Source organism: Natator depressus, chromosome 6, assembly GCF_965152275.1.
Source record: "Natator depressus isolate rNatDep1 chromosome 6, rNatDep2.hap1, whole genome shotgun sequence".
In the NCBI taxonomy this organism is placed as follows: Eukaryota; Metazoa; Chordata; order Testudines; family Cheloniidae; genus Natator; species Natator depressus.
In genome coordinates this window covers 122,430,042-122,447,236 of record NC_134239.1, presented here as the reverse complement: position 1 = coordinate 122,447,236, position 17,195 = coordinate 122,430,042, and the positions used below count along the sequence as shown (strand labels likewise).

General features: G+C 49.8%; 1 protein-coding gene and 1 long non-coding RNA gene across 3 annotated transcripts in view; one reads left to right on the top strand and one right to left on the bottom strand.

Moving 5' to 3' along the window:
* Positions 1-1,058, bottom strand: part of LOC141989603 (uncharacterized) — a 39,807-nt gene extending 38,749 nt beyond the window's left edge. The window contains exon 1 of the long non-coding RNA XR_012640014.1: positions 925-1,058. This is a non-coding gene — a long non-coding RNA (uncharacterized LOC141989603). The remainder of the gene's footprint in view (positions 1-924) is intronic.
* LGALS3 (galectin 3) lies at positions 358-17,171 on the top strand. Of its 2 annotated transcripts, none has more exons than XM_074956480.1 (6): positions 358-462; positions 9,991-10,012; positions 11,793-12,086; positions 12,912-13,000; positions 14,847-15,015; positions 16,872-17,171. In XM_074956480.1, exons 2-6 carry the CDS (start codon positions 9,995-9,997, stop codon positions 17,025-17,027), a joined length of 726 nt encoding a protein of 241 aa, XP_074812581.1. In that variant the 5' UTR covers positions 358-462; positions 9,991-9,994; the 3' UTR covers positions 17,028-17,171. The 2 variants fall into 2 exon arrangements, with proteins under 2 accessions (XP_074812581.1, XP_074812580.1); XM_074956479.1 differs by lacking the exon at positions 358-462 and adding an exon at positions 538-754.
* Positions 17,172-17,195: the final 24 nt, after the last annotated feature.

Sequence of the window (17,195 nt, the reverse complement as noted above, 5' to 3'; positions counted from 1 at the left end):
TATGGATGGGATGGCTCTAAAAATATAAGCCCGAACATTGGTGGAGCTGGGCCTATGTTCCTGAATATTGGTGGAGCACGGGCCCATATAACTCTCCACCTCTGATCTCAAGTGCAGTTCAGCCTGAGGGACAGCTCCCATTTCAAGTCCCCGAACCCCTCCCTTTGGGGGTTCACCCTCATTGATACCACCAGCAACAAAGCAGCACATGAAGTTGGAGGCATTTCCAGGGCAGGAAGGTCTCCCACAGCAACATCACTGCAGTTTCCTTCCTTAATCATTTGTTGGAGGCCCTGGTTTGGGGCTTTCCCTGTGCCCCACCTTCTGCTCCACCCACTGGCCGTGGCAGGCTGAGTCCTGCCCCGTCTCCAAGCGCTAAGGAAACTCCCAGCCCGCTCCAAGGGAGGGAGACTTCTAGAGAGGACAGAGAGGCGCAAGCTTGACGGCCCTGCTACTCCTACGGTAAGGGAAGCGAAGCGAAGCGGAATGCAAGCGAAGCGTTCTCAGGCCTTTTATCCATCACAGAGAAGCCATGAGAGGGCGGGGATCCTGCTTCGGCCCCTCTTTGCAGATTATCCTGCAAGGCTCAGTCCCCGCTCTGCAAAGCTGGAATGGGGGAGAAGCGAGCTGTAGGCAGGAGCCCAGCCCGGTGTCCACACTCGCTCCCTGGCCTGGCCAGCACGGTAACCCCAGCACCCCGGGAACACGCTGCTGCGAGGGTGCACACGCAGGAGCGAGATCTCCGCAGTTCAGGGTGCGAGTGGCTCGTGTGGACAAGAGGCAGCTTGCCCAGCCCGTCCCGGTGGGGTCCCCCCTTTCCCTGCCCCGGCAGAGAGCTGCAGGCAGGGGGCGGCGATCCGTCCTGAACCCCTGCCGGCGGGGCGGCCGCTTTCCCGCACCCATCTGGGGCCTGCGCCCTCCCACCTGTTCACAAGGAGGCGCCGCAAAGTCCCCTCGATCCGGCAGCTCTCGCTGGCCCCGGACCCCGGGACGGGCGCCTGGCCCCCGGCTCCCCCGCGGCTCCGGCTCCGGCTCTTCCAGCGGTGGCCGGGGCAGAGGCCGATCCGGTTCGGCGGCCGCGGGGCGGAGCCGGGCCGCCCGGCCAGTGCCGGCCCGCGGTCCGCGGCAGCCGGCGGGTGAGCGGGGCCGGGGCGCAGCCTCCCCCGGGGCAGGGCGGCCCCGGCTCCCTGGGGAGGTGCCCGCCCGCTGCCCACGAGCTGTCCCTGGGGCGCTGGGGGGAAGCGGGGGCTGCCTGCCGCGGGGCTGGGGCCCTGTCCGGGGAGGTCCTGGCTGGCGCTGGGCGGGGGTCCGCCCCGGTCCTCACCCCTCCCCGCAGCGAAGGCAGCCTTGTGCCGCGGCCCAGCCAGCGGTAGCCCCCAGTGAGCTCCAGCTGATGAGGGGAGCGAGGGATCCCCAGAGGCCCCTGTGCGGTGCTGCCCAGCCTCTGCTCTGTGACACGCCCCCCCCCCTTTCTCATGTGGGGAAACTGAGGCACGGAGGGGGTAAGTGACTTGCCTGTGACAGGATTAGAATCAATCTGTGTCTAGTCCATGGAGGCTGCCTCCCAACGAAACTATCGGGCCCTTCTGTGCGGCGAATGTAAATCCTCCGTTTCCCCCTTTTTGGTCCCCTGCTTGTGTGAGTGTGACTAGCACAAATGAATAGCATTAGGAACCGGCCAGGTTTGTGGCGGTTACTGTGGGTTTATTTACATCCAGAGTCAACACGTCTGTTAAATCTGTTGTGGTAATGAAAGGTGCCCCTTATGCTTTGCGTTGCTTGGAAATAGAAACAGCTGTGTAATCCCTATGCATTATGTGTGTATTGTAGGTGTGTGTCCCTCCCTATGTGGTGCGCGTGTGTAGTAGGTGTGTATTACTCCCTATGCACTGTGTATCCCTCTCTGCTTTTCCACTCCTCCACTCCCTATAGCTATACAAGCCTTTTAGCTGATGACATTCAGGAATATTAAAATGGCCAATCCATTCCTTAATCAGGCGGAGGAATAGGTGTCTCTTGATCTGTAGCTCTTCCCCCGTTGAATGTCTCTGAGTTGGCTTTGGTCCTGCTTCTACTGAGTTCAATGGCAAAATTCCTGTGCCTTTCAATAGGAGCAGGATCGAACATTTATATTCATGTTTGTGTTTGGTTGTGAGATGTGTAGCCTAGGATGGTGGTCCTCAACTTTTTCCATACCAGGGTCCCCCTTTCAACACTGTGATCCCTGGCCTCTAGCTGGGATCCCTCCTGGCAGGGTGGTCATGCCCACCCAAGCTGAGAATTCATGCCCTAAGACATAGACCAGAAAGTAATGCGTGTGTCCTAAAATTGAAGACCTCTGCTAGTGTAACACCCAGGGGTGTAAATGTAAGCACACAAGCTGGGGATTTAAAAGGTTCTTAAATCAGTATTAACTTGCCCATGTTGCGGGTACCTTATAGTAAGTATCAGCTTAGATAGTAATAAACACTATGAGCGTGCGATGTGAATGCCAGGAATGCTGATCATTTCGTTTCCTGGCATTCCTGCGTTCATTGCAGCCTGATTGCTGTATAACCGAGGGTTTTGTATTGAATTCTCTTTTCTAAAAATGGAGGCAGGCGGGTGGGCATGCTGCGGGGCAACTGGGGTTGTGCAACTGAGCGACTGGGTTCACCTCAAACTTTCCAAAATACAAAGGTCTGATGCCAAGCATGGAAAGGGTCAGCCCATGAGGGGAGATTTGGGGGGAGCTATGAGTGGAAAAAGTGGTTGTAATGAACGTTGTCATGTGACTTCAATCCCTGTGTTTCTGAATCTTCACCCTCCCTTGGGTGTGTGCATATACACACAGCCCTGGAGCAGTGGGTGGGCGGAAAAGCAGCCTGCAGGGTGAGGGATCTCAAAGGGCCACAGGCTGGCGTTCTGTTTCCTCCAGCAGCAGCTGTTCCAGGCAGCCAAAGAGCAGAGTGTCAGCTGCTTGTCACAGCATGCAGGGGGAGGAAGGAGAGCTGAGGTGGCCAGGGGTGCTGATGGTGGAATTGCTCCAGAGCCATCTGTGGGTGGGGATTCCTGGTGTTTTTGAGACAATCCTTTGATGCTAGCTCATGGCGCATTGAAACCCAAGGGTTAATTAGATCTTTCGCTATGGCTCTGAAAACCGTAATAGCCTTTGCTGACAAAACATTATTATCTATACAGAGTTATTGTTCAAATATCAAACAAAACATTCCTGTAGTGGTGAGGAGACATGAGTTGTTGTTGGTCTGCACAGAGCACGAGGAAGGGATGTTGCCACCTCTCTCAGCTTTGTCATGAGTTTGAAGGGATGTTGCCACCTCTCTCAGCTTTGTCATGAGTTTCAGGATATTTGGTGTCTCCACCTAAAGCCCCAGCTCTGGGAGTCACATGATGATGTGAGAATCGGATTCCATTTGAAACAGGATGCTTCTAGCCCTTACAGCTGCAGAGACAATCCCGAAAAAGTGAATACTAAAGATGTAAAAAGCAGAAGGCAAATACAAGGAACCCAAAAAGGAATATTTGGCTTAAAAATTGAGATTTAAAAAAACACATGTCCTGATTTTAGGGAGCCCTGATCATTAGGCTTAGGAACACTCAGGTTGGGAGTACTGATCAGGGCAAAAATTCTCATAATCTGTGTAGCAGATGGACCAGATCTCCAGTGGCATCATTAAGGTGTTGCCTCTCAGGATGGGAGTCTTGTCAACGGGGGGAAAAACAGTTGAACATGCAAAATGTAAGGCCCTAATCATCTGCACATGGAATCCCCCCTGACTTTAGTAAGAGTTTATTATTTACGAAAGCACCCAGCGGTAACCTGACACCTCGCAATGCAGGCTTGCAAGATAGGGCCCGAAGGGCTTGCGTGGACTTCAGTGGGCTTTGGATCAGACATCCAGGCCTCACGGTATTGATTTGTCAGAGACAAAACACCACCTCCAGCTTTGCCAGTTTGGCATGGCACGGGGCAGACAGACAAACGCCACCTGGGCTGGATTACCAGTGCCACACCACACTCTCAACCTGCAGGCTGGATGTCTTGCAGCTTGAGAACTCAGCCTCCGGCTCTGTGTTGTAATTTGTTGTGTTCAATAGGAGGAGTCTTCCAGTCTCAACAACAACACCGCAGAATTGGAGAGCTTCATGCAAACCTCTGGGGGGGGATGGGGGTAAAGAAATGGGGACTGAAATAGTTTGTGCCCCTTTCAGTAGCGCTTTGGCCCATGCTTTTAAGCAGGGGAAGGAGTTGTCATTTGTGCTTCTTTCCTTCCAGCGGTTTGCCCCTGAGCTACACTGAGAGTGTTCAGATGTCCCTGTGTGTCTACGCTGAACGAAAGGGGAACCCCACTCTGCATTAGCTGCGCTATTCGGTTCTGTTCCACTGTAGCTCTGACGTTCCCTCCTCATTCTGAGGCTGCTGTCCCATCATCTTGTCTGCTAGTGGGCCAGCTCGTCCCAAAGTGACTGGACATACTGTGTGACCTTGGCCAAGTCACTTCTCCCCTCCCCCCATCGGGCCTCAGTTTCCCCTCCCATCTTTTGTCTGTCTTAGCTGTTTAGGTTATAAACTGTTCCAGATAGGAATTGTCTCTCACTATGAGCTTCTCTGTGCTAGAAAAGTGGGTTGAGGTTAGGTTGGAGTGTGTTAACTAACCTCCACTTATCCACAACATGTCCTCGTGTGGCTACATTGCAACATCCCTTGCCTTCCCAGAGCAGGTCCAAATGTACCCATTATTCTAGCGTAGACCCACCCTAGGTTGTTTACAGCACCTAACACAAGGGGCCCCCTGATATCGTTTGGATCTTCCACGTGCTTACCATAATACAGATCAATAATTGTATACGCACTGTTGCTCATAGGGCAATTTTTGCTTTCACACTTGTGCTTCCAGTTGATTGAATTAATGTATTCAAATGTGTTTTGCATGGTGGAATTTCTAGCATCTGTGAGTGTGCAAAAATTGCAGATCCTGGTGTGTGCACACTGAGAAGTGGAGGATATCTTATACAATCTTCATAAATGATCTGGAGGATGGTGTGGATTGCACTCTCAGCAAATTTGCGGATGATACTAAACTGGGAGGAGTGGTAGATACGCTGGAGGGCAGAGATAGGATACAGAGGGACCTAGACAAATTGGAGGATTGGACCAAAAGAAACCTGATGAGGTTCAATAAGGATAAGTGCAGGGTCCTGCACTTAGGACGGAAGAACCCAATGCACAGCTACAGACTAGGGACCGAATGGCTAGGCAGCAGTTCTGCGGAAAAGGACCTAGGGGTTACAGTGGACGAGAAGCTGGATATGAGTCAGCAGTGTGCCCTTGTTGCCAAGAAGGCCAATGGCATTTTGGGATGTATAAGTAGGGGCATAGCGAGCAGATCGAGGGACGTGATCGTTCCCCTCTATTCGACATTGGTGAGGCCTCATCTGGAGTACTGTGTCCAGTTTTGGGCCCCACACTACAAGAAGGATGTGGATAAATTGGAGAGAGTCCAGCGAAGGGCAACAAAAATGATTAGGGGTCTGGAACACATGACTTCTGAGGAGAGGCTGAGGGAACTGGGATTGTTTAGTCTGCAGAAGAGAAGAATGAGGGGGGATTTGATAGCTGCTTTGAACTACCTGAGAGGTGGTTCCAGAGAGGATGGTTCAAGACTATTCTCAGTGGTAGAAGAGGACAGGACAAGGAGTAATGGTCTCAAGTTGCAGTGGGGGAGGTTTAGGTTGGATATTAGGAAAAACTTTTTCACTAGGAGGGTGGTGAAACACTGGAATGCGTTACCTAGGGAGGTGGTAGAATCTCCTTCCTTAGAAGTTTTTAAGGTCAGGCTTGAGAAAGCCTTGGCTGGGATGATTTGATTGGGGATTGGTCCTGCTTTGAGCAGGGGGTTGGACTAGATGACCTCCTGAGGTCCCTTCCAACCCTGATATTCTGTGATTCTATGATTCTAATTAGTTGCTGCATTGTGGCCGTAATAGTAGTTAATACTCTTAAACACTGATTTGCATAATTATCAACTCTCCTATGGATGGATACGGTGATGGGATCAGTTTCTGGTGAGGGGAAGTCAGAGTTACTGCATATCCCTGTTTGTGTTCATTTAGACTGAAATCTTCAAGGCACGTGCAGTGAGGGTCTACTGCAAGGGTGGGCAAACTTTTTGGCCCGAGTTCCACATCTGGGTATGGAAATTGTATGACGGGCCATGAATGCTCATGAAATTGGGGGTTGGGATGTGGGAGGTGGTGAGGGCTACGGCTGGGGGTGTGGGCTCTGGGGTGGGGCCAAAAATGAGGAGTTCAGGGTACGGGAGGGGGTTCCGAGCTGGGGCAAGGGTTTGGGGTGTGGGGAGGGGGGTCTGACTGGGGGCGTGGGCTCTGGGATGGGGCTGGGGATGAGGGGTTGGGGTTGCAGGAGGGTGCTCTGGACAGGCTCTGGGTGTTTCCCTCAAGCAGCTCCCGGAAGCAGCGGCATGTTTCTCTCCAGCTCCTATGCAGAGGGGCAGTCAGGCAGCACTGTGTGCCGCCCTGTCCGCAGGCACCGCCCCGAAGCTCCCATTGGCTGCGGTTCCAGGCCAATGAGAGTGCAGGGGCGGCGCTTGGGGCAGGGGCAGTGTGTGGAGCCCCCTGGCTGCCCCTACATGTGGGAGCTGGAGAGGGGACATGCTGGAGCGCCGGAGAGGGGCAAGCCCTGGACCCTACTCCCCGGTGGGAGCTCGAGGGCCGGATTAAAACGTCTGAAGGGCCGGATGCGGCCCCCAGGCCGTAGTTTGCCCACCCCGGTCTACTGCATAGTTGTTATTTGTGTTACGGTAGCACCTAAGAGGCCTGGTCAAGGACCAGGACCCCAGTGTGCTAGGTGCTGTACAAACACAGAACAAAAAGGACAAAACAAAAGAATTGACCCCATGTTATTGGCTGCGTTGCAGTGATTCCTGCTTCTGGCAGAGGATGTACGTGCAGTTCAGCCGAACAGCTAACAAAGACGTTCTCTGTCCCAGCTCAGTGCCAGTGTAACTATTTCTGTTCCTGGGTAAATTTAATTCTTTCCTTTGCTGGCCTCAGTGCCGCTCATGTTTGGAGCCCGATTTTGGTTCTGTTTGATGGAATTGTTAATCTAAAAACAGGTGCAATTTTGAGTGACAGGGATGTAAAATGACGACTGATGGTCTGTTAACAACCTAGGGGCCGACCCTGCTGTCTCTGAAGTCAGTGGGAGTTTTTCAGCTAGTATACTGCTAGAGAGGTAGTATAGCTGAGTGGCTAGAACACTGGTCTGGGACTCAAAGGACCTAAGTTTATTCCTGGCTCTGCCACTGTCCTGCCGGGTGACTTTGGGCAAGTCACTTCACGGCTCTGTGCCTCAGTTTCCCCATCTGTAAAATGAGGATAATGATGCCTCCTTTGTAAAGCACTTTTGATGAAAAGCGCAAGATCAAGCTGGGAATTTTATCACTGTACAGCATTATCTGACACGCTGAGATAAGCTAGTCGTATGCCATAACCAAACTTTCTTTATTATTAATGGAAGGAGAATCCTACTCCATCTGAGAGCAGTTGATCAAAATGGGTGAAGTCCTGACTCATATTTGTGCCACGCCTTAGCTGAAGGCTACACAAATCAGCCAAGCATTTTTTCCAAGAGAAGTTACTGTGGAGATATCCCTGAACTTAAAATTTTTTTTTTTTTAAATCCATTACGTAGTTTGTGGTTTTTGCTCCAAAAACTTTGGGCTGCCTTTTTTTTTTTTTTTTTAAAGTATGTCGAAACATCCTCTGTGGTGGGGGATGGGAGGTGAACAGTCTCTGGGGTTTGTACTTGTGTCTCCTAGGATAAGAGTCGCAACCACTCACATGACGAATGGAGATGAAAACTTGTTATGCATCTGAATAATTGAAACAAGCTGTTCCATTGTGCGACTTAAAATGCAGCTACAGTCAGGGGAAAGAACAAAATAAAACGGCACCTTCTCATTGCACAAGGCTGCTGTGTGTCTGGGGCAGGTCTGCCCACTTCACTAACACAAACCATCTTCTGCAGCTCGCGGCTGGAGCGGGCTGCATTCTGTTCTGCCTAATGCACTACGCTGAATTCCTCTCACGCACTGTTTGCTCTGGCTCCTGCACCTTACTTGTCTGTATTGGTCTAAATCAGACACTTGCAATTCCTTCAGGCAGAGACTTTGTCTTGCTATGTGACTGTAAAGGGTCCTGCATTCCTGTAGCACTATAGAAATAATAACTAAAGTGCTAGCAAATCTCTGGTTGCAAAATCTTCATTCCTGGAAGCAGGAAGAACTGAATTGGTGGGACTTCTCTTTTCTTTCTTCCTATTGAGTTTTCAATTTGGCAGAAGTCTTGATTTGCAAAGATAACAAACTTGATGTGATCCTTATTTACAGACTGAATAAATAGCATCAAAGCTCCATCCATATAGTCATGTCTGTAACTATAACTGTGTTACCACTTACTGATACAAATCGATTTCCAACTGTGATGGCCAGAGGAAAACATTGTGATGAAAAGTATTTGACAAAAAGGAGAATTTAAAGCTGACTACTCTTAGTGTAGCTCTATCTTTTGCTTCTTATGCACTGCGCAGGGCCAGATTCTGATTTCGGTAACACTGATGTAGAGCCAGAGTAACTTCATTGACTTCAGGGGAGTTACTCTGGACTTAAATGTAGGGTGACCAGACAGCAAGTGTGAAAAATCGGGACAGGTTGTGGGGGGTAATAGGAGTCTATATAAGAAAAAGACCCCAAAATCAGGACTGTTCCTATAAAATCGGGACACCTGGTCACCCTACACCAATGTCACAAATTTGGTGTCTAGGATATTGGAACTGGCTTTACACTTATCAGAACTGGCAGCCATTCAAAAAATAAATAAATAAATCAGAACACAGTTTGTGGAAAGGCTGAAATCTTGTTACCTAACAAAGATTCAGTAAGAAACTGTCAGTACAAAAATCATCTCAAGTGCAAATTATACTTATCTGGAAAATGACAGCCAATAGAAACACAGATGTTACAGCCTGTCAGATCTTTTTCTTACTGTCAATCTGAGAGCTCCATTAATTAAAAGGTTTCAGAGTAGCAGCCGTGTTAGTCTGTATTCGCAAAAAGAAAAGGAGTACTTGTGGCACCTTAGAGACTAACCAATTTATTTGAGCATAAGCTTTCGTGAGCTACAGCTCACTTCATCGGATGCTCACTTCTGTTGGAAAGACAGAAATTCAGCCATGCTTGTTCTCTCACTGTGGCCCTGATTCAGTAATATACATCTGCTTAATTTTGAGATGATTGGGATTACTCTGGTGTTTAAGGATGTGCTGAATCAGGACTTGTATAACTGAATAAGCTGCTGTACATGACTGCTGTGTGATTAAACAGTATTTCCTTAACTGGCTTTTAAGCCCCCACAGATGATACACTTCAGATTGGTGTCCATCTATCCAGGAAAGATAACTGTATTGATTCAAGTCCCTTACAGCAAAGCCCTTGCCAAGATAATGGCCCTTGCATGCATATCTCAGAATGTAGCAACTATCCATTTAATTTGCAGTCCTTGAGCACTGAAGATTCCAGCGATTATTGGCCTGCTTCCCATTAAGGTCTCAACCCTCGGGGTTAATATAGAGAATAACATCATCCAAGTAAGGAGGCACTAATTTTAAACATCGGTCCAGGTACCAGCAGTGTAACATCTAGTATGGTACTGATATCTTCCCGCTTAATATTTAGATAACAGTGTTTCATATAGATGTCATTAGTCCTTGGTGTAGTTAAGAGACATTCACTCTGGAAGAAGCAATACTCTGAGGTGAAAAGTTGGCAGGCAAGACATAGGGGATATGTTCTTCAGCACATATTAAATATAAACCCGTGTGACTTTTAAAAGTGCAATGCTAAGATCTGTGTCTTGTAGATGGAATGTGGGAAAAATGAGTATTAACTGTCTCCTTTGTCTTTGTTTCAGGAAAATGGCAGACGGTTTTTCTGTAAGTCCTGACTTTTTAAACAAAATTCACAGTCTTTGAGCATTATAAACGATATTGCCTTGTACTAAAGCGTACAGTTTTTCTGTGGAAGCTAGAATTTCTCATCTTTTCTAAGCTGTATAGAACTCCTCAAAACTAAGTTCAACTCTTAATCTGTACACTTAGTGCTGAAATAATCCCTCCTGGACGTCTCAGGTTGGGCACCCAAAATCAGTGGCTGCTCATGAATATTTAGGGTTGTGTGCACTGTCCCTACTCTCATTGACTTCAGTGGGAAGATTCTCATTGGTGTCAGTGGGAGTGAGACTAGGCTCATCGCCATTATTCTGGCTTTCAATTGTATGGTTATTACCATAAACACAACACAGTGCAGCTTGCTAGAGCTTGATGCTTCCCAGGGTTGTGAGGCACCTTGCTACCACCTGCCCTTAGTGTGAGGGAGTCTTGTCTGTGCCTACTCTGGATCAGCTCCCTGACTTCACTGCCCTCTTGCAACACAAGCTGCCTTCCAGGCTTCTGCAGGCCGCGTGCTCCCTGGACAGATTAGCAACCCCTGACTCCTCAGAGTGTCCCTCTGAAGTGCCCAGTCCCTGATCCACTGAACACTCACAGAACTCGCATGTCCTCTACTCCCAAGGGAATAGCACACACCAGTTTACAAGATACAACTCAGGATCATCAGTCTGCTGAAAACACAGCACTTAGATATATTTATAGTGAAAACAAGGATAAGTTTATCATCAAAGAGCGGGTAGTAAGTAAGAATATTGGAAACAAATGGTTACATATAAAACAAAATTATAACATGCTTTCTAGAGCTTAAACTTAACTCACAAGACTTTTCCTGTCTCAACAGGGTAGCTTACTCCAAGTCCTTTTCCCACTATTATGGCTGAGATCCCTTTTCAAAAGATCAAGCCTGTTGGCAAAGTGCCTTAGAGATTGAAGTGTGCCAAAGCATCTCTCTGCAACCCGCCCCCCCCCGGCAAATATACCAGAACAGATCGTTGAGATTCATCTGAACACTGGGGTCCCTCCTCAATTTGCCTCTTCCTGTTAATTTTCTTCTGAAGTCTCCACAAGCTCTTCATTAGGATTTGACTCAGTGTGTTAATAGACTTCTACTGTAAGACACACACAATGGTCCAGCAGGGAGATAAACGTCTCCTCTTCCTGTTTGGAGAAGTTTCCCTCAAGGGACACTACCTTTGAGGGCTCTGCCTTTACACACAAGGCCTAGAGAACATAATTTACTGCATATATGTGTAACTCTTCATGTTTTCCATACAGACATCTCACGATGATGACCAGTGTGCCAGAGGTTTTTCATTAGAGACCTTACATGACATTATTTTGGTGAACCCAGGGGATCCCCGTGCCCTCTGCCAGTTGGCATTCACAGTCTTTGGGTCATATAGAGAGACTCCAGACTAGCCTGTGCTGGTCCAATCCCTGCCCCTCCTTACCTCCAAGCCAACCTCCCCTTCTTTCTAACCTCCCTAGGGCTCTCTCTCCAATCCCACTCCATGCCACTCTGGATCTCAAGGCTCTGTCGAGTGAGAGGCCAGATCCTGTAGTTTGTGAAACACATTCCAAACCCCGCCTCTCCTGGTCAAGAGGTAGAATGATAATGACCCTGCTGTTCGATGTTCTGGTCTCTGCCTGTCCTTTCTCCCTGTAAAGTACCAAGAGACAGAAGCATGTAAGGAATCAAAACAGACTCACATTGGCTGGCAGGATGCAATGGCAGCATACTGACGATGTTTTGTCTTCCATCCAGCTATCTGATGCCTTATCTGGACCCGGTAACACAAACCCAAATGCTCCTCCAAACCAAGGCTGGCCTGCTGGTCCCTGGGGAAATCAACCTGCTGGTCCTTGGGCCTATCCTGGGGCACCGGGGGCCTATCCTGGGGCACCGGGGGCCTATCCTGGGGCACCGGGGGCCTATCCTGGAGCACCGGGGGCGTATTCTGGAGCACCGGGGGCCTATCCTGGAGCACCTCCTACTGCTCCGCAAGTTGGACCTGGATTTGGATCTGCCCCTCAGCCAGGGGGACCTACTGCTCCACTGGTGACAGCTATATAATTTTTGAATAGCTTCCAGTTCTTAGACAATCTGCAGTGTCTGATAGGCTGAGAACAGGCGGGACCTGACTGATTGAGAATGCAGTCGAGTATGAATTAGGAACCGGAGCACATGCGGCTCAATTTTGCAAGGTGCAGAATCCTTCCTGGAAGGTGCAAAGTGCCCTCCTGCCTCCCAGCGTCCGTAGGCATTGAGAGTGCTCGGGCCCCTACAGGATCAGGCCCACAGTGCTGTCACCCAGGCCTTTAGAGCGATAGTGTTACTGCCTGGGAGGTGAAAGTGCCAGCGTGTGTCCCTGGTCCTTCATGGTGAGTAAGGAGATGTTACAGAGCTGGGATCTTGCTGGAAGAAACTGATAGCGCTGAAAAACACCATGCTCCTTGTTGTCACCCTGCATCTAAATGATCCCTGAACATTTTAATTCCTGAGGAACAATCCACTATTGCAATTTCTAAAGCAAATTTCCCAGAAAATACCAGTTATGCCCTTTCCAGGCAAACTTGTTTCCTTGACAGAGATCTTAAGTCATTAGCTCCCAGCTACATTTATATTGTAAAGCACCAGTAACTGGGAAGTCTTCAGTCAGCGTCCCTTTAATGCTAGCTAGGGGTGAGAAGGGCTCAGGGGTAGCTTTCCTACGTGGGTCAGACAGCCGGGTGTCTAACAGTGTCCTGAGGAGCGTGTTGTGTTCCTCCAATTACTGTCGAGTTATGAGAATTTAGGATTTGGCTGCGTATTTTTATATAGGTGGTTTTAAATGTCGGCTACGAGTCCGGTTCTTGCTAATGAAAAGTCTGTGTTTTTTCACAGAGAGTCCCCTTTGACCTGCCCTTGCAGACCGGCCTCGTGCCTCGCTTGTTGATAACAATCGTGGGGACGGTGAATCCGAACCCCTCCAGGTAAAGGGAGACGGAGCAATGAGTGTCCCAAACGGAGCCAGGGTGACGATGCCAGGAGGCACGCGCTGTATTAACGATGGGCTAGGTTGTGCCTTGCTCTGCGCACCTCTGCAGGAGCAGAAAGGGGAGTCAGAATCCCCCGGACAGCTGGCAGGGGGCATGTGTGTGAGGGTGCAGGAGTCACTGGGTGCTGTTTGCTGGTTGCTTCCATCAGGGATAGGGCGTGGGTACAACCGTGTCTCTGTCCTCGCTGGTGTGGGGGCCAGTGCGGCTGAGCTGGCGTAAGGGCTGCCTTGATTTCCTGCTGGGCTAGGCCAGCACTGAATTACTCTATGGGCAGGGACAGACAACTGAGCCTCTGCGACGTCCACAGCTACTCCTGGACGGGTGCAGCTCACGCCACAGCCCTTGCTCCAGGCGGTGCCTAAAGGCACAGGTCTGTCCTGTTGACGCACCCCAGGGGATCGAAGGGGTTGCTATGAGAACTCCGAGTGGAACTTTATTTCTAGCTGTGGCCAAACCCTTCTCCAGCTGGATTTTGGTTAACTCTGGAGAAGCAGGGGGTGTAGCAATTGAATTCGCACTAGAGTCTGGTGTGAACAAAACTCCACTTGACCTTTGTGCCCCAGAGTGGCCACCCTAACGCCCCACTGGGGAGCATCACACAGGCACGACAGGGTCCAATCTGCAGCACTCGGGCGTTACCGCACCAGACAGGCTGATCAGATCAGCGAGGCCACTCGTGGGAGGTGCACGAAGGGCCAAGTGCCCCTCCAGCAGCCAGCCTGGGGCGGGGGCAGAGCCTCTTCCAGCCACGCTGCCCGGTGCAGCGCAGCAGCTGCCTGGGAGAATGTCTGGCTGCGGCAGCGGCAGGCTGCCCCCTGCCCAGGCTCAGTGTCTGGGGACAGGAGCCAACTCTGAGCATGCTGGAGGGGCTGGGGGGGCTCCAACTCACTCAGCCACTGTCCTGGAAGCCAAGCCCGGGCGGGAGGCAGCCCAGTCGCAGCCAGGTGCTCTCCCAGGCAGCTACTGACTGGCTTAGTACAGTTTAGGCAACATTCAAAAGCAGAAAGCCCCAGAGCCACTCCCGGGCAGCATCCAGGAGTGGCTCCGAGGCCTGGCTGCTAGGGAGAGCCTCCGAACATGCCAGGGGGAGCTGGCCCAGTGGAAGGACAGAGCCCCTCCCCACCCCAGCATGGGGGCCCCAGGCGGGGAGGAGTCACGTGGGGAGGTCGCATATCCTCCCTTTTGGTCAGGGTCTAGTCATCTGTAATCTGAACTACACCTCCACGTTTGCTATTTTATCCTAACTCAATGCAGCCTCTGCTTCCTGATGAATTGCCCTTTCATTAAGCAGAAGTTTCTCAAACTATCCATTATAAATGCAAATTGGTGTGTGGAAGGTGCTATAGAAGCAGTAATTCAGATGAGGGGTTCACTGGGGAAGCCATGATTATGGGGCAGGGATAGTCAGCCAGTCAGAGTGCGGCGTGTAGTGTACTGTGTGTTTGTAATTTTAGGCACACCGGGAATTGCGGACATGCTAAGTCAGTGAAAGCAGGACCCAGGGCTGCCTGTTTCATTACGATTGTGTAACTTCTCATTCAGGCACCACCCTCCTGAAAGATGAGTGCACTTTTTGGCAGGACAGCAGTTTCTTGACTTTCTGCTTTGAAATGTGGCCTAAGCTGTACTAGTCAGTGCAGCCAGAAATGTATTACCTTGTTTTCATGACTTACTCCTCCGCTTTCTGGGCCTAAAGGCAAATGCTGTGGGAAATAGCCTACGAGCTGTACCACAATACAGTTCAGGGGCTGTGGAAAGAGCAGTTATCGATCTGTTGCAGATTTTCACTGGATTTCAAGAAAGGGCATGACATCGCCTTCCACTTTAATCCCCGCTTCAACGAGGAAAACAGACAAGTCATTGTCTGTAATTCAATGATTCAGAATAACTGGGGAAAGGAGGAGAGAACCTCACCCAGGTTTCCATTTGAAGCTGGCAAACCTTTTAAGGTATAAACTAAACTTTACCCAGCAGGCCTGGCTACGCAAACTTTAAATGTGTATTTTCTAAATATCCGCTCCTAAATGCCATATATTGGACAGGAGTGTTCACCGACTCCAGTGCCCCATTGCAAAAAGTTCACCACCGTGGTACTAACTGGCCCTTGTCTTTAGCAATCTAGGTGAATGGGCATAAACAAGAAGCTGCCCTTGCAGCCCTCCAGCTGGTCCTTCCAGCACGTTCACCCAGCAGCCCTGGGAGGCTCACAGGGCTATTGTCCCTTTTGGTGGATAGAGGAATTAAATCGCCAGGGCTGTCAAGCTGGTACCTTTCAACAGCACTAAATTCAAAAGCCACATGCAAGTTACATGCCTTCTGATGCCAGGACTGTGTAAAAGTGATAGCAGTAGCTTCTCTGAGGTGCAGTGTGACAGATACGACTAGGGTCCCTACCAGCCAGGGCTGGCCATAGCAGGACAAGCTAAGGGCCACGGAGTAAAGACTTTGCTGCTCGCACAAAGGAGAAAGTCCAGTGAGTCTGGTTATAAAGAAACCTGCTTTAGTAAGGGCCATGTTAAGGTGTGTCTTACCTTAATTGGCAACTTCATAAAATGTATCCATTCCATACCTTTCTCAACCCTCCTGCCAAGGCTCAGGGCATAGCTTTTACCCCCTCAAAACTCCCCCCCACACTCATGTTGCCTCTTTTTAATAGTTACTAATTGGGCTGCTACACAGAGCTGTAATCATAGGCCTTATGGTGCAGATCAGGGAGGTCTCCCAGCAGATCACAGGGAAAGCCAGCTGATGCAGAAAACTGCTTGTCAAGGAACCCTTTCTACAGGACAGTCTAGTGTTTGGTCAAAGCCAGGCTGACAAGGTAAAGGTGCTGCAACCTCTCAAGGGTTAGCAGGTCCCTGCCTGTCGCCCAGGGGCTGGGGCATAGGATCAAAAGGGTGTGCCTTTGCCTCACCTGGCTAGCTAACACAGGAAAAAGTCTATACTATAGGAAGCAAATGTCCTGTTACCATTGATTTGCTCTTTGGTTTTATGGTGGCTTGGTGGATAAAAAACAAGCCCTGAAGAAAGTCCTTCTAAGGCCCTGAAGCAGGGAGTGCTTTTTCCCTTCCCTGGCTGGTGAAACAGCTCCCCAGCTTACACATCACCACTGGAACATATGGAAGTAGAGTTACAGTATTCAGGGCCCCGCTCGCTCAATGTTTAAAACAGCCTTGCAAAGCTGTACTCAACCCAGGCAAGTAAAACAGCCGGTTGTTGAGCAGGGCTGCTGAGTAGGTGTCTGGACTGCTATATATTCTTGACCATTTTACAAGGGAGCCTGGGGTTTAACGGGGAACTATAACTCCCAGGATAGCGTGCAGTGGTGGACAAGACTCAGAAGCAAATTTTACTGAACTAGTCCTCATAAGGGAGGAGGGACCGAACAAACACTTGGCTTCAATTCGGGAAAAGGGATGCAGAATTAAGTGCTTGTGAAAGCTATCAGAGCTTGACAGTTAGGTCCCCCATCCACAGAACTGGCATGGCATGGATGTCAGCCTCACGGCAAAGCTTTCCCGACAGCTGTGGAGCGATGATGGCTCGTGAGGGATACTTTAATCTGCATCTTTGATCAGTGGAATGGCAGCAGAAAGGCAAATAGCCATTTTTTGCGATAGACACTTACCCTCCCAGTACCAACTTATTTCACAACCACCGCTAGCTGATGCCAGTGGGACAATGGCTCCCAGTCACTATTGACCTAGGCTTGATTCAGAACGGTGGCCACACTCCCTGTAGCCTGACAGACAGTCCCTGAAACAAATGCCATGTTAAACTCATCTGCCTGACTCACATTTTTCAGATCCACATCCTGTGTGAGACAGATCATTTCAAGGTCGCTGTCAACGATGCTCATTTGCTGCAGTACAGCTACCGGATGAAGAACCTGAATGAAATCACCAAACTCAGCATTGCTGGGGACATCTCTCTCACCAGTGTTACGCCCGCTATGATATGAGTGGTGTTTTGTAGTGTGACCGTCACACCAAGAAACATGCTCTGGCCAGGTCCTGAGTAGCAGTTAACCTTTACAGAAAAGGTGCTGGCTTCATTTATCCTTTGTACAATAAACTTAATAAAAATACTTGTACTAGACATGAAATTTGCTTCCATGTTATTTAAAATG